Below are 24,081 nucleotides of genomic sequence, written 5' to 3' on the forward strand. Positions count from 1 at the left end.
CGAAAGTACGAAAATATATTTAAAAATAAAATCACCAGGGGTCATGACGATATTTCCGCTGTTCTCACTCCCTCTCTTCGTTCTCTTTCTTATTCAGTAGCTACGTGAAGTGAAGTGATGGTGCATAAGTGCTTGTTTAGATATACTACAGTTTTATAATAATATTATAATAATAAAAATGTATTATGGAATTTGAGTATATGTGTTAGTTAGTTAAAAAATAATTGTGTATATATATAAATGGCGGCTGACGAAAAATGGTACTTTACAAAAGAACAATTAGCAAATACACCAAGTCGAAAATGTGGTATAGATGCAGATAAAGAATTAAGTTATAGACAACAAGCTGCAAATTTCATCCAGGACATGGGCCAACGGCTTGTCGTGTATCCTTTTCTTGTCTTTAATTATTAAACAATTTAAAAATACTTATTTATCTTACTCACTACTTATTAAATTATTATTTTTATTGCTGCTGCTGTTACTGCTACTGCTTTAACTCTTTTCACTCTTTACCCCCTCACACTCTTTCATCACATTTTCAACACCATTTTTTCATTTCAATTATTTGATTTTATTTATTTATTATGAATATTTATATGCTATTTATTTAAATAATTATTTTCATTTAATTTAAAGAAAAATTGATAATAAACAGCATTGCGACACGTAACTGAGGTCACGCGTAGCATCCGCATATTCATATTCATATTATTAACATTTACTGCCATTTAAAACAAAAAATACCATTTAAATATAATTATTATTATTCAAATTAATAAAATAATAATTATTATAATGATTATAAATATTTAAAAGCATTTAATAAACATTATTTTTGAGTCGTAATCGGGTCATGTACAGCATTTATGTTTGCTATAGTTTTGACAGGTGTACCAACAATTTAAAATGAGGGATAAAAAAAAAAAATTATTTTATAAAATTTATTATTATTTAAGATATTTAATTTATAAATTCCTTAACTATATAATATTATTAATTTTATTTTATCTACAGTACGCAATTGTGCATAAATACAGCAATCGTTTATATGCACAGATTCTACGTATTTCACTCATTATCGCAATTTCATAGAAATTCAATTGCATCGGCTGCACTTTTTTTAGCAGCCAAAGTTGAAGAACAACCAAGAAAATTGGAACATGTTATTAAAGTTGCACATATGTGTTTACATAGAGATAATAGTCCTCTTGATGTTAGATCTGAGGTAAATTTTTAACTTTTTTATTTATTATTTTTTCACCATAGCGTAAAATTAATTAATCTATTTTGTAAAATTAACTTATATTCATTTTTCAATGTCCATGGACGTCTTTCCAATTTTCATTTTATGTTTTAATTGTATTTATAAATTAATATTGTTATGTAATAAATAATTTTAATTTAAAAAAATTTCTTTTTTATTGCAGGCATATCAAAGCGAAGCACACGATTTAGTATTTAATGAGAATGTTTTATTACAAACATTAGGATTTGATGTCGCTATTGATCACCCACATACTCACGTTGTTAGATGTTGTCATTTAGTTAAAGGTAATTTCTAAAATTACTGAAAAATGAAATAACTTTTAATTTGTTTAACACATGGTTTTTGTTAAGAAACAAACATTTTAAACGGATTAAAAATATTGATAAAAATAAAATTTTATAATTATTTAATATTTTTATTTACAGCGAGCAAGGACTTAGCACAGACTTCGTACTTCATGGCGTCAAACAGGTGGATAAAAACAAACCACATATATATATATATATAAATCAAAAATTTCTTCTTTACTCTTCTTTAACTCTTCAATTTTTAACAGACTTGAACCGCTTCATTTTATTAAAATTTTTTTTTACAACTATTCCAAATTTCAATTATATCAATACTTTCGAAATTATTCTAAAGCAATATCTTGATTAATGTTTTTTTTTATTAATAATATCAATAAAAGTTTCGGTTATAGTCTGATAGTAAGAATTTAAAATAAGAGTTGAATAACAGAGAAGTCAGAAAAAAAAAAATCAAATTGTTTAGGCCTTCCTTCAGAAAAAATAAATGAGTAAAAAAAATTTTTTTTAATGAAAAAATAATTTGAGTAGTCCAAGGATTTTTGATCTTAAGGTAAATTTGAGTTTTTAAAAAAAATAAAAAAGGAATCGAAGCGATTGAACAATGAATCTTAGATTAACGTTACTTATCCTACATTTAAAAAATTGATTAAAAAAGTTTAGAAACGTATTTAAACTTAAAAAGTGTATTTTTTTTATTCCAATAGCTTACACCTGACAACAATGTGTCTGCAATACAAACCAACTGTAGTGGCTTGTTTCTGTATTCATTTAGCATGTAAATGGTCAAATTGGGAGGTAAGAATTTATTTTTAAGAAAAAAAAATCAATTTTCAATGAAAGTTTTTTTTTCTTTTTTTTTTTTTTTCTAAAATAATTTTTTTTTTTTTTTTTTTTTTTTTTTTTATCTTTCTTTCATAGATCCCCCAAAGTAATGAAGGAAAAAGTTGGTTTTGGTATGTAGATCGGAGTGTGACGTCAGAATTACTAGCTCAATTGACGGCAGAATTTCTTCATATTTTTGATAAATGCCCGTCTCGTTTAAAGAAAAAAATAATGAGTATATCTGAGAGACAGAGTCCTAGTATGCATCATCCAAGTTTGCCAAATTCGCCATTTGACGCTGAACCACGTAAAGTACAAGCTGTAGACGATGGTGGTCCCTCATTTCAATCGGCACGTCCATATCCAACTGATGAAGAAAAGAAAAAACCATCATCATTGTCGACAGCAGCATCAGCGTCGGCAGCAGCACATTCGTCGTCTTCGTCTTCTTCGTCTAATGTACAACGGCCACCAACTGATTATCGTGAATATCGTGATAAAAAAGAACGTGAACGTTTAGAACGTGAAAAATTAGCATCTAACAGTGGTGGTACTTTGTCACAAGATTCAAAACAACAACACCATCATAGTCATCATCATAAACAGCCGTCCTTATCAGCACCATTATCAAATGTTACAACATCATCATCATTATCGACGACATCTTTATCTGGAGCGACTTCAGGAACATCAATGTCAGCAAAACATTTAGCACTAGCTAATCCAAAAGCTAATATTCACCATAATCACCATCATCATCATCATAATCGGCCAGATTTTAAGTTACAATCGTCATCTCAAAGGCATTCAAATTCGTCTTCAGCTACTCGTGATTTATCACGTGATGGATCACGACAACGAATACCTAGAGATTATCCACAAGCACCAAATTATTCACATCATCAACAACTTACTGCCACAAGTGGTCATACAACGTCTAAAGATTTAAATTCAACAGCAAATGATTCAACAAATGATATGATGATACCTCCAACATCGGAAATAAATCAACATTCAATTGATAAAATTAATAGTAGCAATAATAACCACAACAATACTAATCGTCAAGTACAACATGATAAACGTGCTTACGATCCACGACATAAAATAATTGATCATCGTAAAGATGAACAAAAAAATTCACAATATCCAAATCCTCCTCCTCCGCCTTCTTCTTCTTCTTCTTCTACTTCTTCATTACCTCCACCTAAATATCCAGAACACATGCGTTCGAATGATAGACTATCACGTAAATTACCAGATTCATTGGAACAACGCAGTGAAGAAGTTAGAAAACTTATTGAAAAACCATTGCCAATACCCAAACCACGTGCCGAAATACAAAAAGAAGAATATATTGCTAGTATGTTGAAACAATCACATCATCCAAATAAATATAGTCAAGATAATAAACTAGTACATAATAATTCAAATAGAAGCATATATCCTCATGATTTATCAAAACAAATTGTCAATAAATCATCATCACAAATACAGCAGCAGCAGCAACAACAACAACAACAACAACAAATGTTACAACAACAACAACAGCAATTATTACAGCAACAACAACATTCTCACATGGCACAAATATTTAATAAAGATAAAAATGGTACTGCAGCAACAGCAATAACAACAGCAGCAACAACAACATCTGCAGGAGCATCAACAACAACAACATCAACAACAAATCAATTAAATTTAAATTTACCTATTGTTGGTGATGATAAACGTAAACATGATGAACTAAACTCTCAAGTACCTTTAATTAAACATAAATCATTATTTAGTCCAGATAAAATTACACCTCCACAAGATATACCGGCGTTAAATCAACGTAATAAATTTTCAACAAAACAAAAAACACCACCAGTTTCAAATAAATTTATCAAACACGAATTAAATCAAGACGTATTACCGGATATAAATACTCATTCATTATTTTCGATGTCACCTGATTTACCAAATCAACATTTGAATACAAAACGCAATGACTCTGAACAGCGCCATCACCATCATCATCATCACCATCAACAACAGCAACAAGAATTAGGGAAAAAAATTAAGTCTGAAGATAATATAAATTTAGATACTAAACCATTACGATTACCAGATTTGTTGAGTTCAACTCAGTCATCAACAGCAACAACAAATTTGATGTCTGATCATTTAAAATTACCCGAGTTATTAAAACCATTTGATACTGATTTGCATTCATGTTTATTTAATAATGGTTTAGAAATGGATATTAAACCATCAATTAAAATTGAAAATGATTTAAGTCCGATGAAATCAGCACAAGGTATCAGTGCATTACTACAAGAACCACTAGCACCAATGCCGTCATTATTGCAAAGTATAGCAAGTTCTGATTTAGGTATTTATTCACAAAGCTCTAATGATTTAAGTCAAAGTCAGGAATTAGTCACAACAATAGTCACAACTGGATCAACAACAACGACAACAACATCCTCATCAGAATTAAATAAGTCATTAGCAGCAACAAACTTTTCCGATTTACACAATGATGAGTCATTTGTATCAACTGTTGATATAAGTGCGTTTTCTGTAGCCCCGATAATTGTTTCTGAAGTGCCAATAACTAATGCTACTCAAATTCCATCAACAGCAGCAGTAACAACATCATCATCAACAACAGTAACAACAGATTCTTCATCTGGAACAGGATTGTTGACAAATAAAAAAGTTGATAATCATCATAAAAGTGAGAAGAAAAAGAAGAAGGAGAAGCACAAACATAAAGATAAAGACAAGGAAAAAAGTAAAGATAAACACAAACATAAACATAAAGATAAGGATAAGCATCGTGATAAAGATAAAGAAAAAGACAAAGATGGTAAAGAACGAAAAGATGCTGTCAATAATGATAAACGTGATAGTAATAAACATGAGGATAATAACGTTATGACAGCACCAATTAAAATAACGATTCCTAAAGATAAATTAAATCTTATGGACACAACGACAATTAACAATGATAATAAAAAAAAGAGTCCACAAAATGCTAGATTAAAAATTAAAATTCCTAAAGAAAGACTTAAAAATCCAGAAGCATCATCATCATCATCATCATCGTCATCATCAACAATTACACCGGTTTCACGTGATGTACAAGCTCCATTAAAAATTAAAATTCGCACCAATGCTACAAGCTCTGCTAATCAAGATTGTTATAATATTGATAACAATCGTAAACGTGAAAGAGAAATAGACAGTGCTTCACAACCTCCATCGAAAAAATTTCAATACACTAGTAGTGTTAATCCTGCTAATCAATTGGTTGGACAGTTGAATCAGCAACAGCAATTACACCATCAATTGCAGCAGCAGCAGCAACAACAACAACAACAACAACAACAACAGCGAGCACCGAATGAGAGGCAAAATGGACGTCATTATAATACAAGCAGTAATAATAAGGTACGTGGAGGCGGCAGAGGAATTCTTCCTAGACAATTAAATACCCGTATTCCGCCTTCTAGTCTTTTACAGCCGAATTTACAGCGTGATAATTTTTTTTATAGTAAACAAAGTATTGAGCATGATAATTTTGATAAAAATTTTAAGTTAAATAATTTTAAAATACAAAATAGTAGTCGTAGTAGTAGTAATAATAATAGTAGTAGTAATAATAGCAGTAATCAACAACAACAGCAACCGCATCAGCAACAGCAGCTACAACAAGATAACCCGTATTTTTTTACTAATTATCCTCCACCACCGATTTTTAATAATCAACAATACTATTGCGATCCAAATTTATATTATCAATACTCGCAGCAATTTAATTTATACCCGCAACAGCCTAATATTTCAAATGTTATTGTTACCGAGAGTGGGACTATTGATACCTCGGTTCCACCACCAAATTTAGTTAATACGGGAGTCAATAATAATTTCAGTAATAATACGGGTAACAGTAATAAAATTTTCCCAATGGAAAATCAAACGACTCAACAACCACAGCAACGACACCAACAGTTCGGTAATGTTGAATTAGGAAACTTACCAGCTTTACCTCCACTTCCTAATGAACCACCTCCGGGATCTTTTCCTCCCCCACCACCTCCGCCAGATATTTCACCTCCTCCCCCACCACCACCTCTATCAGAATAGATTTTTATTTTATGATTTAAAGTTTTTTTATTACAAAATTTATAGATTTTTTTTTATTATTAGAATTCGGTAGTTTCATTGATTCACTTTTATTTGCGTTATTTCTCACAATAAATCGATTTATTTCATATCAAAATAGATATACTATTTATAAATTAAACTATTATTTTTAAATTGTTTATAAAGTAGTTGCTGTTATTGATTTAAAATTTATTTTATTAGTATTATTTTTTTTAATTTTATTAATATCAGATTAAAGTGTACAAAATATACACTAGACTTTTGCTTTAAAGTAAAAATAATTTTCAAATAAGAAAAAATATATATACAAGTATTTGATAAAGAATATATATATAAAGCAAATAAAGTTTCTAGTAAATTTATAATTTTTTGCCATCGATTGTACATTAGCATAAATCTTTGTTTCACAATCATGTTCGTAAGTAGCGCAGTCGCTCTTGATCGAGACTCTTTTGTGCCAAAGGGCTCGGGTTCGATCCCATCCACAGTTAATGGCGTTTAAAAAACACTTATTATTTTATATCAATTTGCAAGCCGATAGATTTATACTATATTATATTTATGTACATTGTTTCTTATAGTATCTATTGTAAATTACCGCCAAGTCTTGCCGGCACTTTTTTTTTATTTCTTAATACATATTATTATATAAGTATGTAGTTGTTGATAGAAATTTTCATAAATGTTTTTTTTTCTTTTATTTGTATTAGAGATTCTCTATTATATTTATCTTTAAAATTTGTTATGTTTTTTATTTTTCTTTCAATGGCTCAAGTACTGTTAAGATTTATATGAATAAGAAAAAAAAAACTATAAAATCAAACGACATTCGATACAAATAAAATTATTTTTTAAAAAATAATCTTATAAATATTTTGTGTAGACAAAAAAAAAAAAAAAAAAATCAAATATAAAAGACAAAATAATTGCTAAGGTGAATTTATGCGTAAAAAAATTCAATTAATTTGCAGTTTAAATATTCATAATAATTATTGGAAAATAATCGACAATATTATCTAGCTAATTTTTATAAAAGTATTTTTTTAGTCAACTTAATTATTATTATAATAATTACACTTACCGAAAAATATAAATATAATAAATATTATTATTAATATAATTATTTAAATAGCGTGAGAGTTAGTGTGGAAGAGCGAGTGAGAAATTTATTTGTTTTTTGAATTATGAAAAACGATATTTAATGAATTATTAAAATTATTAAATCAAAAATTGTTTAACGTTAATTAAAACGGTTAAATTGTATTTTTTGTATATGTATTGGAATTAATTAAAACGTGTCTTTACTCATTGATAGTATCCGATATAATTATCATGACATTTTTATTAACTAAATTTTTTTTTTTTCCAATCAATTTAAAAAAAATAAAATCAAAATACTTGATGTGTGACACGTTTTAATTAATAATAAATAAGAATATTATTTTTAATAACGTAAATAAAAATAATAATAATAATTTTCTTAAATAAAAATTATAAATTGAAATTAATATTTACCTTAGTATTTATTTTGTCGTTATTTTTTTTATTTTATTTACAATTTCATTGATCATTACATAATTATTCATTTTGTAACATTTAATTTACTAACAATTATTTTTTTATTTTTAATTACAACATTAATTATAACAATAGTTTTTTAAAAAATTATCATTTTGTAAATTCTTCTGTTAATTTGGTGACGGTAACAGGGAAAAAAAAATTTTAATTATTTATTGATTGCATGGTTTTATATTGCATGTGCATGATTAATATTATATTTAAACATCATTCATCATTATTAATCATATTTATTTACTAATTATTAAATCCTTATTAATTGCATCATTCTGAAAAAAAAAAATATTAATTGAAACTTTTTATTTTTTATGAGTGTGAATGTAGCAAATATGAGACAATTTAAAAATTTTAAATAAATAAATTAATTAAAATAATGAAATTTAAAAAAAAGCGCATACTGAATCTTATCTAAATACGCATTTTTTAATTTTTTTTTACTTGAATTTTATTTATTTATTCTAACATTTAAAAAACTACGAATTGTTAGCAGCATTTCCACTCATTAAATTTTTCCCGTTAGAAAAAAAAAAAAACATTTCTTTAATTCTTAATGTTACAGGATAAACATTCGTCTCGAGAACACAAGAGTTCAAGTAAATTGTCACAGTCACAGCAATCACATCCAACGTAATATTAAGACGTAAATAAATAAAAGTTAAATTAATTTATTTAAATAATTGATTTAAAAAAAATAACTTTGTTTTTAAATTTCAAAGTTGACTATATTTTATAATACCTTATAAATTGTAAGGAAATTTAAAACGGTTATCATGAGAGAGTGATTGACTGAGTGATAGTGTGAATTAATTAAAAATAAATTATTAGGTGAAAAATTATTAATTTAATCAATTGATTAAGTTTGTTATTATAAAATTATAGATTACATTCAACTAAATTTCTCTTTTTGAGATTTACGAAAATAAAAAAATTACAAAAATAATAAACAAAAAAAATAATAACTATTAGTCTTATAATAAAAAATTGCGTTCGATGTAATTTAGTTATAAAAAAAAAAAAAAATAAGAATAATAGTAATAGTAAAATGTTGGAAAAAAAATTTATTGCTATTAACAATTAAATAATAATTATTGAATTAATTAAAAATTTAATAATTATAATTTCAATTATTCACTTAAAAACTAAAATATATTATCTCCGATAAACTAGAATTCGCGGTTATTATTATTTGTAATAATAAAAGAAAAAAAAGAAAAAATGACTTGATTTAAACTCTAAGTAAAAAATTAATTAAAAAAAAAATTAATTATTATACTTAATAAGTTTAATTGCCTTAAAATTTGTTAACAGTCAAGATATTTATTAATTAACTTTTCAAAATAAATATTTATTTATGATATAGTTAATTAGAGTATAATTAATAATGTAAAGACTCATGTCCTTAATCAGTTTGTTATAAAAAAATATAAAATTGATAACTGTTACTCAGGTAAGCGAAATAAAAAGTTGAGGCTTCGAATTTAAGTTTTTTATTAGAACAAATAAATTAATTTTTTTTTTCTCTTTTTTTTTTCAATTTCTATATCTTATTAAATAATTCATTAATTAATAAACTTTTTTATATTAATATAAAAGAATTATCTCAAGTATAATTTGAGTACATACAAATAATAATTAAATAAATAATGAAAGCAAGTTTTATGTAAAAAATGTACAACTGAGAGAATAATTGTTACTGTGTGAATTTTTACGTATATATGTATAAGAACAAAAAAAAACTATTTATTAAATAATTAAAATTCATTTTTCTTATTTTTTTTACACTGTAAATATTAAAAGGAAAAAGAAAAAAATTAATAAGAAAAATATAACAAAACGCTCTTTTTCAATCCTCATTATTAACAGCAACGTGTATTATTTAAAAATTTTTAAAAATGATAAAAATAAAAAAAAAATAATAAAAAAAATAAAATAAAAGAAAAATGCCTCTTGTGTATTAATTATGTAAAAATAGTTAATATACATAATTAATTATTACTTAATTAATATCAATTAAATATAATAGCATTACAAGTTTCATTATAATAACTGTAATAATTAACTAAGTTTATAAAAATGTAAATAAAATTATTTTGTATGCCAAAATAAACCAAATGAATGTTAATTCTGAATAAAAATAAAAAAAAAAAACAAATAGTAATATTAGGTGTGAAAATGTTTGAAAACGCGCGAAATAATGTTCGCTTTATTATTTAAATATTTTTTCCATCTTTTTTTCTTGTAAACAATTAAGTTTTTTTTTTATGCATTTAAGTTGGAAAAAATTTTGTGCAAAAAAAATATATATAGATTATAGTAATCATTGTTTTGTATGTTATCTCTTTAAATAATAAACTTTATTATTATATTCTTTATTTCTAACTATTTATATTAATTGTAATATTGGCATGCGCGTTTTTATGCACATTTCAATAAATTAAAAAAAAAAAACAATGCAATTATTGTGTTGCAATTGAATACAACAAAATAAATAAATAAGATTACTTCTTAATTTAAAATTGTATTGAATTCTAAATTTTTGAATGAGAAAAAATTATTTGTAAATGTAAATAAAAATTAAATTTAAGCTGAATTTAAGTTTTATTTTATTAATTCATAGAAATAAGCGTAAAAATATCATTAATATTTATCGTAAGTGTATTTTTTTTTAAATTAAAATTTTATATTTGATAAGTGCCCTGATTTATAAGCTAAATATTTTTGTTTCATTTTTATTTCAAATGCAATTAGTTTTCTTTAAAAAAATTATTGTGAAAGAAAAAAAAATAAACAATAATTGAATTAAATTTTTTAGTTTTATTTATTTGTATGAGAAATGAAAGTATACAATATTTAGATCTAATTAAGCGATACTGCTCGCATTAGATGCGATACGCGGCCACAAATCAGCACATTCTTTAGCAACAGGACCGGTAATTGCTGATCCTTTCATTTCTCCTTTGTTATTGACAATAACACCAGCGTTGTCCTCGAAATAGAGGAAAGTTCCATCCTTCCTTCGGAAAGGTTTGCGTTGGCGAATTACCACGGCGGGCATTACTGTAATTTTTAAAATTTAAAATAACTGTATATTTGAAAATTCAAAAATTATCTATCATTTTTATGATATTTACCTTTTTTACGAAGTTCAGGTTTTCCTTTTTTGACAGTAGCGACAATCATGTCTCCTGAACCTGCAGCTGGAAGACGATTCAAACGTCCCTTGATACCCTGGACGGCGATGACATAGAGATTTTTCGCTCCTATAAATTATTTTGAACATTATTATTTATTGAGATTTCAAAAGTATATTCAATTAATGGCGCGAAAATGAATTAAATAATAACAGAAAATCTAGATAAATTTCATTATCTTCCAAGACATGTGGAAATTTTTTAAAGGTTATCATGTCAACGAATTATAAAATGAATAATAATATAACTTACCAGTATTGTCCGCACAATTGATAACGGCACCAACAGGTAAACCGAGAGATATCCTGAATTTCGCTCCAGCGGAACCACCACGACCTTAAAAAATTATAAATTTTATTTTAAAATACAAGTATTGCATATATATATTTTTATAAACACAAACTATCATGCTCCAAGTAATGATTAATAAACACAATAATAAACTATTAATTTGATAAAATATTAAATAAATTTTTGTCTAATTATATAAATGGACAATTAAATAAATATTATTTAACAAATTTAAATAATTAAATAATCAATTAATAGCCGATTGGACGGGATTTATTTATTGTTAAAATTCCACGCACCTCTCTTAGACATCTTGATGTTAGGAAAGAATAAAACAAGGTTAGATTTTGGTGTTGAAGCTGCTAAGTGTAAGAGAGCGCGACAAATATCAGCATCAAAAGACACCCAACATCAACTACATTTTATTATTCTAGGTGGCGCTCCATGAACATTTCTTTTTCCCGCAGTACCAATTATCGATAAGTCGAATAATTTCTTCACAAGTGTTTTTTTTTTTGCTATCATGTGCACAAAATATCAAGAATAATCGTAAGCAATAACTTTTATTAAATTATTGGCAACTACAACAATAAAAAAAACATGTCATAAAGTTTAAAAATAAAATTATTGTTATTTTTAAAAAAAAAAGTAAGAAGATATAAATAAATTTATTATAATGATGGAATATAATTTACAAAATCTAATTATTAATAAATTTATTTTCAGACAATTTTTAAAAATATTCAAATTATCAGAAAAAAGATCAACGACGAGAAAATTTTTATATAAATTTTAAAAAATGGCAAATTTAGGAGGTAAAGTAGTTGTACCTAATTTACGTGATAAATTTCGTGTAATTCACAAAGAATCAGTACAATGGTTTCCTGGGCACATGAGAAAAGGCCTGAGACAGATGCAGCAGAATTTAAAAAATGTTGATTGTATTATTGAAGTACACGACGCACGTGTACCTATTTCTGGTCGTAATAAAGATTTTCGTAAATCAGTAAGTGGTTTGAAGCCACATATATTTGTGTTAAATAAACAAGATCTTGCAGACATGTCTAAAGCTGATAAATATAAAAAATTATTAAATGAAGAGGGTTTCGAACACATAGTATTTACTAATTTTAAAGATCAAACCTGCAAAGGAATGCACTCATTACTACCATTAGCAACAAAATTAATTGAAAACTCAAATCGTTACAACAGATCCGATAGTTCGGAATTTTCCGCAATGATTATTGGTGTCCCGAATGTAGGAAAATCATCATTAATTAATAGATTGAGAAATAAATATTTGGGTAAAGGCAATGCGACAGCAGTTGGTGCCGTTGCTGGAATAACGAGATCTGTTCTCAATAGAATTAAAATATCTGATAAACCTCCAGTTTATGTACTAGATACTCCAGGCATCCTAACTCCATATATAACAGATATATTTTCAGGATTAAAATTGTCACTTGTCGGTTGTCTTCAAGATCATTTAGTTGGCCCGGAAATAATGGCCGATTATCTTCTCTATTGGCTCAATAAAAACCAACGTTTCGAATACGTCAATATCTTAAAACTATCAAAACCAAACGATAATATTCTAGAAGTATTAACTGAAATATCTATTAATTTAAAAAAAACTAAACGTATACGAAATTACGATGGTCAGATATTAATAAGACCAGATTGCGATTTTGCAGCTCAACATTTTTTAAAAGTATTTCGTGATGGCGAATTAGGTTCTATATGTCTTGATGATGATATTTTATGATAAATTAAAATTATTAAAATAAACTGTAAATATTAATAATAATAATTTAATAAATTTAATTTCAAATAATTTTATCTACACATTCAAACTACAGAGAATTACTACTATGCCTTTCCCTTGGCGTAATTCGATCCCCACCACTCTGTTTAAATATGCTGACTTTCTTTTCACAATCATCCTACTTTTAAGTTTTATAATAAACTTATTTTTCTTTTTTTACCAAATCATTGTTAGATTTTTCATTGAAATATTTATTGACTTTATTATCAGAGTTTTATTAAATAAATTTCAGCAATAATGTTTGCAAGAGTTACATTTTATCCAACTTTAGTCTATAATATGATGATGGAAAAAATAAGTACACGTAGATGGTACGATAGAATTGACGATACAGTTATTCTTGGTGCTTTACCTTTTCGGCATATGACAAAGCAGGTGAATAAAATATTGATATAGTTATTTATTTATTTATCAATTTAATAAATTACTTTCTATCAGTTAGTTGATGAAGAAAAAGTTGTGGCAGTCGTATCTATGAATGAAGATTATGAACTTCGACTTTTTTCAAATTCCGCTGAGGTAAATATTTATCTTATAATTTAAATGTAATTATTAATAAACTTTTTTATTTAAAAAAAAAAGGAATGGTCCAAAAACGGAGTTGAATTTCTTCAACTATCAACGACAGATATTTTTGAAGCGCCTTGCCAAGAGAAGCTTGAGAAAGGTGTTAATTTTATTAACAAATTTCAAAATATTCCTAATAATAATAACAGTAATACAGAAAAAATAGAAAAAAGTTTAGGAAGAGTTTATGTACATTGCAAAGCTGGTAGGACACGAAGTGCGACACTTGTTGGTTGTTATTTAATGAAGGTAATTTTCAGTAAATTTCATATTTTATAAGAATCTAACTTTTGCATTTGTCCTCATAGTGAATTTTTCCACAATCCATTAATTAAATAAATAATTTTTATTTTAATTTAGAAACACGGATGGACTCCATCAGAAGCTGTAGATTATATGAGAAGTAAACGTAGTCACATACTTCTACATACTGCTCAATGGAATGCTTTAAAAACATTTCATATTAATCATATTAAAAATTAATGAATTATAATAAAAAAATTAAAAATTTATGTTTTTAAGGTAACAATTATTATTTTTTATTTATCTTTGATTTAAAATACAGTGAAGCAAATTTTTCAGCTTCCGTTACTGCATTATCAGTAAGATGTTTAATTTTATCCCGTGGAATTTTTAATATTTTAGTGTGACATGTTTCCAGAACATCTTCATCCTGAAATGATCCTAGTTTTATTGGTAAAATTGTTTTAATTGAATCCATCCATAATTCGGCGTTAAATGAACTTGATTGATAGTCCTGCAACAAATATAATTATAATTTTAAGGTTTTATTAGTTATTTTAAATAAATAAAAAATAAATCACCTTGGGTACAAAGCAACGGACTTTTAATTTTTTTTTCGACATGACAATTAAGAACATCGGTAAGTTACAAAAGTCAACAGCTTTTTGTAGAGGAACACTTTCAGCTTCAATGTCATTTGATTCAAGACAATGCACTATAAATGGACCGCTTTTATTTTCTAATGCTTTTTCTATTTCTGATTTCATAAAAGCCGCGACTATTTTTTTTTTATCATCGCTACTTTTGACATTATCTAAATAATTTATTTTTATCGGCGTCGTTTCATTTGAATTTTTGTTATTATTATTAGATTTTTTAGCATCAGATTTAGTTACAGCTTTAATAATATATTGAGATGAACTCTTTGGTGTCACATCGATTATTGAAAAATTTTCTAAAACTCCAGTATTGTGTACGTGAGTTCCACAACAAGCTTCTCTGTAATTATTTTAAAATTATTATTCATTTATTTATAAGACAAGAAAGTACAACCTGGTAAAATTTATATTAAAAATTACCCACTTTGATATTAAATCTCCTTGAATGTTAACAATCCTCAAGTTAGTATCTGGATAAATTTCCCCAGGAATTAATGTTAAATTTTTTTCATTCGTCAATTCAAACATATTTATAGACTTTGTTTCGACATTTGTTTTTTTATTTATACATTTATTTACCAATGAATCCAATTCGAGACGATGTTGGGGCATGAATTTAATTCCATATGTGCTAAATTTGAATATCAAGTCTCTGTTAGTTACAACACTGGCACGTTGAGCAATTGCTGGGAATATTTTTCTCAGCCCAGCATTCAGCAAGTGCGTCGCCGTATGATTCATCATCAATCCCGTGCGATACTCTCCATCAATCGTAGCAATAACTTTATCATTCGTACTCAGTTCAATATTTGTTTCTCTGTCAAAATTTCCATAATGAATAACGTAATCTTGTGATTTTTCAACGTCAGTAATATTAAATTTAAGATTATTTACTTTTATCAGTCCTTTGTCTGACAATTGTCCTCCTTCGTTTGCATAAAAAGGTGTTTTATCAAGAACTAATCCTATTTCTCCAGACTTAAATTGCGTTTCATCAATTCTTACAATTTTATCAGTTACTAAATTGCCTAAAAAATTTATTTTTATTAAAAAAAACTTTTAAAACTAAAAAAAGAAACTTACCATCAATTATCACTCCTACTACTGAACATTCTAACGGATCAAATTTATATTTATTATCAAAAGTATATTTATATTTATAATAATCATCTGTTTTTGGTATATTATTATTTTTTAATTGATCCACAGTAATTGGAGAAATGAATTTACGTTTATTTTTTGTGCTACCAATTCTTGAATTTATTTTAACACTCTCAAAATAATCATGAAATCCTTGTTCATCAACAGACAAATCTTCAATCTCTGCCAGTTCTTTTATTGCTTCTAAATCTAATCCATAGGTATCATAAAATTTGAAAGCTATTTTTCCAGGTAATACAGAAAAATTATTATTATTATTCTTAATAATTGTCTGCAATTCTTTGTACGCATTAATAAGACCCGCAGCAAAGGGATCGCTGATTCCTACCAACTCTGGTTTCATTTTAATAAGATTCTCCCATTGCTTTCCTGCTGAAGCTCGCTGGGATATCAGCAAATCTTTTTCATAATTTACAATTGTTTGGATCTGAAACGAAGTAAATTAGTAATTATTAAAAGATAATTGATAAATATTATTTTTAGTAATAAATTGTAACAAATACCATGAAAAACCATCACCTGATTTAAGTTTTTAATTATCTCTGGATAAACATCACCAAGACTTTCAGCGACATGATAATTAAGTTCACTCAGTAAATTATCAGCTTTAAATATTTCAATTGCGATAGTTAAAGCTCTGCGCAACACTCGTCTGAGTTTATGATTTTTTTCTGGTATCATACCATCAGCAAGTGCCACCGTAATCATTCTAGCATGATCTGCTAGTATGCGATAATTTGTATCCAATTTATTGACATCATCAGCTCCAAAATTACCTCGATAAACTGGAGCATGAGATTTATCATGAATCGCTTGAAAAAGTGGTTGGAAAATATCTGTATCGTAATTTGATTTTTTATTCTGTAAGACAGCAACCAAACGCTCAAATCCCATACCAGTATCAATGAATTGTTTCTCTAGCGGGACCACAGATCCGTTTTTAAGTCTTTGGTGATTAATAAATACAATATTCCAAAGTTCTGTTAATTCATCAACTTGTTTTTGTTGCAACTTATTGATATTATTATTTATAGAATAATTACGATCAATATGAATCTCAGTACAAGGACCACAAGGTCCAAATAAATCCATTTCCCAAAAATTGTCGTCACTACAAGGACGTATTTTATCATCAGATAATCCAATTTTGCGCCAAATTTCTCGACACTCGAAGTCAGGATCGATATTCAATTTTTTATCACCTCCAAAATATGTGACATACAAATTATTTTTATTAATGCCATACAATCTAGTGAGAGTACTCCAGGCGTAATTACATGCAGCTTCTTTTCCATAGGAACCAAATGACCAGTTGCCAAGCATTTCAAAAAATGTATGATGATAAGTATCATGACCAACATCATTTAGATCATTATGTTTGCCACCGACTCTTATACATTTTTGATGATTGGTTACTTTAGATGCCGGTGGATCGTGATACCCTAAAAATATTCCTTTGAATTGGTTCATACCGGCATTTACGAATGGTACTGATGAATCGCACCATGGTATTACTGAACTTGATGGTATTAATTTATGATCAAGTTCAGTGCTGAAGTAATCGATGAATTCTTTTCTTATTATTTTGCCACTTTTATACATTTTTTTAAATTCAAATTATTTCGTAGGTTAAGCTGATAGCAGACTAGACTTTGTGCTGAAAAAATTTTTGTTTACAACATTTTTATAAAAATCATTCATTTACATTTAATGAAATTTCAACACTTTTTTTTTTTTTTTTTTTCATGAATAAAAAGTATTTTGAAGAAATTATTGTGACTGCACTCTTAAAGAATAAATCAAATCTACATTGACTGAAAAATAATTTGCTGCTTTAAACATATTGACAAAAACCGTACAAAGATGAGGTTGTTATCTGTACTGTCGCTAGGACTACAGATAAAACCTGTGCGAATTTAACGTCTCATTACGTAATTACTGGTCGGGCGGAGTCTTTACTTTCAATCAGTGATAGATTGTTTGCTGACGATAAGTTACTGGCTGCAAGTAATTCCATTCTCTGAACCTAAAACAGTGCACTGATAGCCAAGTTGGCGAGAAATTGACGAGAAACTTGCAGCCGCAACTGGATCTATACTTATTGTTTATTATATATATTTCATTGTTTACTCTTCAAGCCATGCAATTATTGATATTTTCGTGCCGTCTGCCTGAATTTAAGAATACTTAACAACGTTTTCAGATCTACGGTCGGTAAGTAAGAGGGCTAATATGTGTCTTCGGGATCTAGATGATCTAATCATCTGCCATTGGGATCAAGGTGATTGATTATCTGTATCAGACATCTGCCCAAGCGGCAAACATAAACCATACTGTTTTTTTCAGGCGTTAGCTCAATGCTTATTATTAGTTTCTGTTGACATCAATGACGTCATCAGCAGGATTTCCAATTCGTCATTTTCATCAGATAAGTGTTGATGTATTAGTGCGTAGTAGAACCCAGTAATATTTCAAGATTTTTCCTAAAAAAATTATATTTTATACTGTAAGCACTAAGTATTAATAAATAAATATATCAAGTGTGATAACTATAGGTAAGTTATAAAAATTATTTAGTATTTTGATGTTTAAATGGAAATTATTTTTCCATCACATTTTCAAATGGATTTTTCTACAACTATTTTTGAAAAATGTGGTTATGTTTCAAAATAATTATGAACTAGAAATTAGACTTTTTACAATTAAATTGCAATATAAAGATTCTGTGTAAGGCTGGATGGGGATGAAATTTTTTTTGGGCATGCGCGATTTATAACGGAAGGAAAATCAACAGGCTGAGGGTTAATTAGGGAGGGAAAACGGGGTAGATAAAATAGAATTTCTCTTTTCAATATGGTGGCGTTTTTTACCCTCTCACTTCTTGTAACATAATTTCTACTTACCATGAGAATTTTCTGGGTTACAGAGACGACGGATCACCGTGGGGGTAAAATGGACTGTGAGGATTTTTAATTAAATTGTAGAAAAAATCTATGTTTTGGTTTTTTGTAAATAACTTAAGAAATATTTAAAATACGGAAAATTGTTAAGAATAAAAATTTGTAGAGCATAAAATTTCCTACAAAAAACTATTTGAACTTTTTTTTATTAAACGGCGCGTTTAGACAGTAGATGTAAAAATTGATTATAGAAAGTGAAATAAAACTAAATTTTATGGATTTTATTAAATAACTCGAGAAATATTGAAGATACGAAAAAATGTTAAGAATGAAAAATTGTAGAGCACAAAATTTCCTACAAAAAACTATCTGAGATTTTTTTTATCAGACGGTTTTTTTAAGCAGTAGATTACAAAGTTTAGTAAAAAAATAAAAATTCTACTTTTTTTCAGAAAAAAAAAAAAATTAAATAAAAATGACGGCTGCTAAATTCAGTTCGGCCAAATCTGAAGCAGAATCTCCATTGCTAAGGAATCACAGATATCGGTATGTACTTTTATTTATTTATAGTAAAATAAGTAGTAATGATATTTTTAATTACTTCTAGAAAGCAAATATTCGATTCGATAAATTCCATAGAAATATTTCGAAACTGCCCCTCGCTGAATCGCTGGATAATAAGTTTTTTCTATTTCACGGTAATAATGGTCCTAATATTCCTTCTCACTCCACCCGTGTTAGTTTTGATCTCGATACTATCAACGATATTCATGTTCGCCATTGTCGCGACTAGAGGAACACTTTTGTCGATGACTTCTGGCCTGAACCCAAACTTTATGCTGGAATGCTACACTAAAGAAGACTCTCTCAGAGATAAATTTGGAAGGACAAACGTCGTATGGTCAGAAAAAAGCCAAATAATGTGGATATGGTGTTTAATTATCGTATACACCCTTCCCGAAATGATAAATTCATTCGTATGCTTCAGAAAAGCTAAAAATAAGCCTTCGACTGGACAATTTTTGTCAGTAATCATTCCAGAAACTTTCCATACTATAGGAATTGCCTTGATGATCTTTCAAGTACTGCCGAAACTAGATTTCAATTATTTCGTTTTGTTCCTAATTTGGTGCGTGATCGAGTGGGGATTGCACACCCCGATATCGACGATTTATGAAATTAAAAATATCAAGCTCAAGAGTTTGCTGATCGTGGCCGACATTGTGGTTTTGGGGATTTTCTTCAATTTCACGATTTTCAATCCGTTTGATAGAATCGATCGTAATAATTACGACTGCTGGATTGCTATCCTGGCGATGGCTTTAATCCATGGCGGACTTTGGCAAGATGTGTCAAATTCTACTTTCAGTTTTACTGGTAAGTTTCTTTAAATTTTCTAGAATAATGAAGACGATTGGAAATTTTTTTAGAATTTTCTAGTCAGCTTTCGAACCATTGTGGGATTTTTTTTAGTCAGTTTTTAAATCTCCGACAGTTTACGAACTTTTGGAATTTTCTAGAAAAGTTTCTATGAATTTCTAGAATATTTAAGACCTATAGAAAATTTTTTTAATTTAGGATGTGTTTAGGAACTCTCTAGAACATTTCAAATTTTTGATAAATTTTCTTGAATGTTCTAGACAGTTTTAGTATTTTAAAAAATCCTAGAAAGTTCATGTAAAATATCCTAGAAAATTCTTATAGAAAATATAGAGCATTTTTTACGAATTTCAGATCTCCTGAAATTTTTGACAGTGAAAATTTTTTTAAATGTCCTAGAATATTAAGGAAAATCTGAAACAATCTAGAACATTTAAAATTTTTCTGAAAATTCTAAGTCTTAGAATTTTGTTGGAGTCCTAGAAAGTTAAGACTTTATTTTCTCAGTTTTTGAGTCATATAAATCTTTATAGAAAGTTTTCATAAATTTCTAGAATATGTAAACCCTATAGAAAGTTTTACTAAATTTTCTGGATGTTCTTATGGACTTTCTAGAAAATTCCAGATATTTAAGAAATTTTAAACAATTTCAAGATTTTATAAAATTTTCTAAATTCCTAGACTTTTTCAAATGTCATAGAATATTTTTAAATATCTGGAGTATTTGATACAATTTCAAGATCTTCTAAAACCTCTTAAAATTTTCCGTTTCTAGAAAGTTAATACTAACACTTCATCTTTTATTTTTCAGGTAATCTCTCCCCGTTTATAAAAGCTCGTGAAAAATTGGAACCCGTGAAAGATTCAATTTTCGCATGGGTATCACTTTGGAAAATAATAATTTTCATTGTTAGTTCATTTAACATATACGCAAGTAGTCACGGCAACATAACAGAACTCTTCACAATGGTCGGACCTGCATTCAGTGACTATATAATATATTTGGTTTCTTCTAACTATGATTCTCCAATAGTATTATATTACGAGAGTGCACGTTTTCCAATTTTCATCGTGTCATTTCAAATTATTTTATCTCTTTTAGTAAATATGAAACGTAAGTATCTTAATCCATCAATTAATTAATTACACCATGAAAAATCTGGAGTGAATACGGATTTTATTTCAATTCAAATTCCCTCCATTTTCCGAAGTTCCGAAGGGCAAGAATTTTCTTGAGATTTTTTCGGGACTGAACATTTTTCGCGCCAAAAAAATTCTTTTTTCTTTTGTACAGTTTTATTCTACAGTTATTTTACAATTGATAATTTTCAAAACTTCCCTTTGGACTGAAATTCAGTCCACGGATTTTCCACAGTGAAATTTATTTTCTAAAATAACCAAATATTCATTTTATTTTCAGCTAACAGTTTAATTTTGCGTTTTTTCCACGGCTTCGATTTTCGATCTCGCTGGGGATTAAATCTTCCGGTGTTTTTCGGTATCGCATACGTACTCTGGTTTGAATACATCCGAGGTTTCTACTGCAGTTCGTTGTACAATGTGGACACGTTCGAGCACTTGACTGATGTTCTAACGGAAGTGAAACCCTACAGAGAAATCATTAAAATTTTCTCTTTCAACTCTTCGGAAAACTGGGACGCGCTTTTACTAAAAATTTCTTGCTGCTGGATTTTACTGCACTTCCTTTTCCGATCACGAGTAAACGCCGTTATGAAGAGTGAAGATCTCGAAAAACCTGAAGCTAAAACCCCGCAAGAAGTTGAAGTCTATGTGATTTTAGAAAATGAAAAGGTTAAAGAAGAAAAAAAGTTGGAATGTTGATTGAGAAGAATTTTCTTTAATAAATTTGAAAACTCGGTCGAAAATTACCTCATAAAATATAAGTAAACGTCGTTAATTTTTTGTATATTTATGTAAAATACATATGTCGGTCATATAATTATATTTTATTATTGTGTGAATAAAAGATAAAATTTGTAATATAAGTTTTTCATAGTCGGAAATTTTCCGGACTTTTGTCTGGTTCTAGAGTTCTAAAGACTTTTTCAGAGAAAATTCGGAAAAATTTCCACCAGGAATAAAAAACAAAGTTCGGCAAGAAATTATAGAAATCCTTTAAAATCTTGATTATATTTTCTGGTAAACTCTCATATGGATTTTTTCGGTTAAAACTTTTGTACATTTCCCAGAGATGGCGCCCAATTTCCTGAAAAGTATGAATAATAGTGTGTTCGCCTGACTTAAAACATATTTATAATTATGTAACCTAAAACCCCGAGCTAAAAATATATAAATATAAATACAGTTTTAGTCAACTTCGGCGTGTTAGTCTCAGCTTCAGCTTCACCATCTACTGTCACTAAGTGAATTTCTTAAGATCGTATAAAAAATTTTTAAACAAGATGATGACTGATATTGGAGAAGCTGCTGCCGCAGAAGTTCAACAAAATGCGTCTGAATCGTAAGAATTTTTTCATTTAATAATGTTCTAAACATAATTTTTTTTTTTTCTAATTCTTAGGGACGAAATTCTCAAAGTATCTATGGACGTTGATAAATTAGCCCAGGGTTTATTAGAAGCCTATCAGCCACCTCTGGAACAAATTGGCAAGGAATTACAAGAAATATTGTAATTATTTTTTACATATATTTCCCCCCCCCCCCCATTTTTTTAACAAATTCGAATATCCATTTGAGAGTTTTTGCAAAAAAATAGAAATTCTGACTAAACTATTAGAGATATCGTAAAAATGTACTGACACAAAGTTGTAGACGGTACAATTCTTTACAAAAAAGGTCTGATTAGTTTTTTTTGTAAATCTAATTATTTCGGTGTAATTGTAATTTGAAATTAACAAAATTTTAATAGTGATTCTGAAAAATAATAATTCTTTATCTATTTTCCCTATAACTCTTAAAATATCAGAGATACGTCGATAAGTCACGAATACTTTTTTGTAGCAAATTAAATTTCCTATAACTTTTGTTTCAAGCTTTTTTTTCTAAAACCAATAGTTTCGCTGGAAATCGAATTTAAACACTAGATTTTTTTTCCGCAGCTATTTAATTAATTATTTAATTAAATATTTTTATTAATTAAAAATGAGATAATTTTTTTTTTTAATTATAGAAAACTGAAATTGATCTTTTATTAAATTTTAGAAACAAACAAGACATATTAGATAATAAAATGCAAGTAGAAAACCAACATCTTGCCGCTACTGCTGCAGATGACGAATGCTCAGCGATGGTAATTAAATTTTTAATTAATTAATGATTCAATTAATTGATTAACAATGTCATTAATGAGCATTTATTTTAGTACATAACAGTAAAAGCTTATCAAGAAAAATTGAGTAGAATAAAAAGAGAAATGGCGTTAATTCATGAAAGGACGACAAAACTTAAGGTATGGCTTAAAAACAAAAAAAACTTTTTACTATTGTTATTATTTTTTATTTATTTTCAGAAACGTGCAATTTATCTGCAACAAGTAAAGCAAAAACAGGCACTGGCCAAAGAACAAAAACGAGAGGAAGAACTTAGAAGAGAACAAGAACTGATCGGGAAACCGTCGCCTTAATTATAAGCGAAGAGAAAAATATTTTTTTATATTTAATTATTGAATTTATATGAAAAAGATTTAAAAGAGGGTAATTTTTATAAAATATTTATATTTATTCCTCTTAGTATTTATACTTTGTTTG

The 24,081-nt window shown here is 27.5% G+C and overlaps 6 protein-coding genes across 8 annotated transcripts; 4 read left to right on the plus strand and 2 right to left on the minus strand.

The window, feature by feature from the left end:
- Positions 1–109: 109 nt before the first annotated feature.
- LOC103578509 (cyclin-T) lies at positions 110–9,158 on the plus strand. Of its 2 annotated transcripts, XM_014439792.2 has the most exons (7): positions 110–386; positions 1,018–1,228; positions 1,431–1,554; positions 1,696–1,741; positions 2,283–2,373; positions 2,497–5,841; positions 8,696–9,158. In XM_014439792.2, the coding sequence occupies exons 1-7, from the start codon at positions 241–243 to the stop codon at positions 8,765–8,767; spliced, it is 4,035 nt and encodes a 1,344-aa protein (XP_014295278.1). In that variant the 5' UTR covers positions 110–240; the 3' UTR covers positions 8,768–9,158. The 2 variants fall into 2 exon arrangements, with proteins under 2 accessions (XP_014295278.1, XP_053599059.1); XM_053743084.1 differs by lacking the exon at positions 8,696–9,158 and having other exon boundaries at positions 2,497–7,379.
- Positions 9,159–10,935: 1,777 nt separating this feature from the next.
- LOC103578508 (60S ribosomal protein L23) lies at positions 10,936–12,015 on the minus strand. Its single transcript, XM_008559636.2, has 4 exons — positions 11,918–12,015; positions 11,580–11,663; positions 11,268–11,396; positions 10,936–11,193 (listed from the first exon to the last, which is right to left on the minus strand). The coding sequence occupies exons 1-4, from the start codon at positions 11,928–11,930 to the stop codon at positions 10,997–10,999; spliced, it is 423 nt and encodes a 140-aa protein (XP_008557858.1). The 5' UTR covers positions 11,931–12,015; the 3' UTR covers positions 10,936–10,996.
- Positions 12,016–12,344: 329 nt separating this feature from the next.
- On the plus strand, positions 12,345–14,743 carry LOC103578506 (phosphatidylglycerophosphatase and protein-tyrosine phosphatase 1). The gene is made up of 6 exons (XM_008559634.2): positions 12,345–12,433; positions 13,676–13,818; positions 13,882–13,962; positions 14,026–14,259; positions 14,371–14,532; positions 14,656–14,743. The coding sequence occupies exons 1-5, from the start codon at positions 12,418–12,420 to the stop codon at positions 14,491–14,493; spliced, it is 597 nt and encodes a 198-aa protein (XP_008557856.1). The 5' UTR covers positions 12,345–12,417; the 3' UTR covers positions 14,494–14,532; positions 14,656–14,743.
- On the plus strand, positions 12,418–13,681 carry LOC128669010 (mitochondrial GTPase 1). The gene has a single exon (XM_053743027.1). The coding sequence runs from the start codon at positions 12,418–12,420 to the stop codon at positions 13,381–13,383; it is 966 nt and encodes a 321-aa protein (XP_053599002.1). The 3' UTR covers positions 13,384–13,681.
- On the minus strand, positions 14,519–17,954 carry LOC103578507 (alanine--tRNA ligase, mitochondrial). Its single transcript, XM_008559635.1, has 5 exons — positions 16,593–17,954; positions 15,996–16,500; positions 15,337–15,940; positions 14,835–15,252; positions 14,519–14,767 (listed from the first exon to the last, which is right to left on the minus strand). The coding sequence occupies exons 1-5, from the start codon at positions 17,673–17,675 to the stop codon at positions 14,543–14,545; spliced, it is 2,835 nt and encodes a 944-aa protein (XP_008557857.1). The 5' UTR covers positions 17,676–17,954; the 3' UTR covers positions 14,519–14,542.
- Positions 17,955–18,378: 424 nt separating this feature from the next.
- On the plus strand, positions 18,379–24,066 carry LOC103578504 (biogenesis of lysosome-related organelles complex 1 subunit 6). 2 transcript variants are annotated; one of them, XM_053743072.1, is made up of 9 exons: positions 18,379–18,628; positions 19,426–19,519; positions 19,581–20,350; positions 21,165–21,467; positions 21,774–22,835; positions 22,896–23,003; positions 23,537–23,624; positions 23,697–23,783; positions 23,844–24,066. In XM_053743072.1, exons 5-9 carry the CDS (start codon positions 22,777–22,779, stop codon positions 23,955–23,957), a joined length of 456 nt encoding a protein of 151 aa, XP_053599047.1. In that variant the 5' UTR covers positions 18,379–18,628; positions 19,426–19,519; positions 19,581–20,350; positions 21,165–21,467; positions 21,774–22,776; the 3' UTR covers positions 23,958–24,066. The 2 variants fall into 2 exon arrangements, with proteins under 2 accessions (XP_053599047.1, XP_008557854.1); XM_008559632.3 differs by lacking the exons at positions 22,896–23,003; positions 23,537–23,624; positions 23,697–23,783; positions 23,844–24,066 and having other exon boundaries at positions 21,774–22,770.
- Positions 24,067–24,081: the final 15 nt, after the last annotated feature.

The sequence above is a fragment of the Microplitis demolitor genome, chromosome 2 (assembly GCF_026212275.2).
Source record: "Microplitis demolitor isolate Queensland-Clemson2020A chromosome 2, iyMicDemo2.1a, whole genome shotgun sequence".
Lineage (NCBI taxonomy): Eukaryota > Metazoa > Arthropoda > Insecta > Hymenoptera > Braconidae > Microplitis > Microplitis demolitor.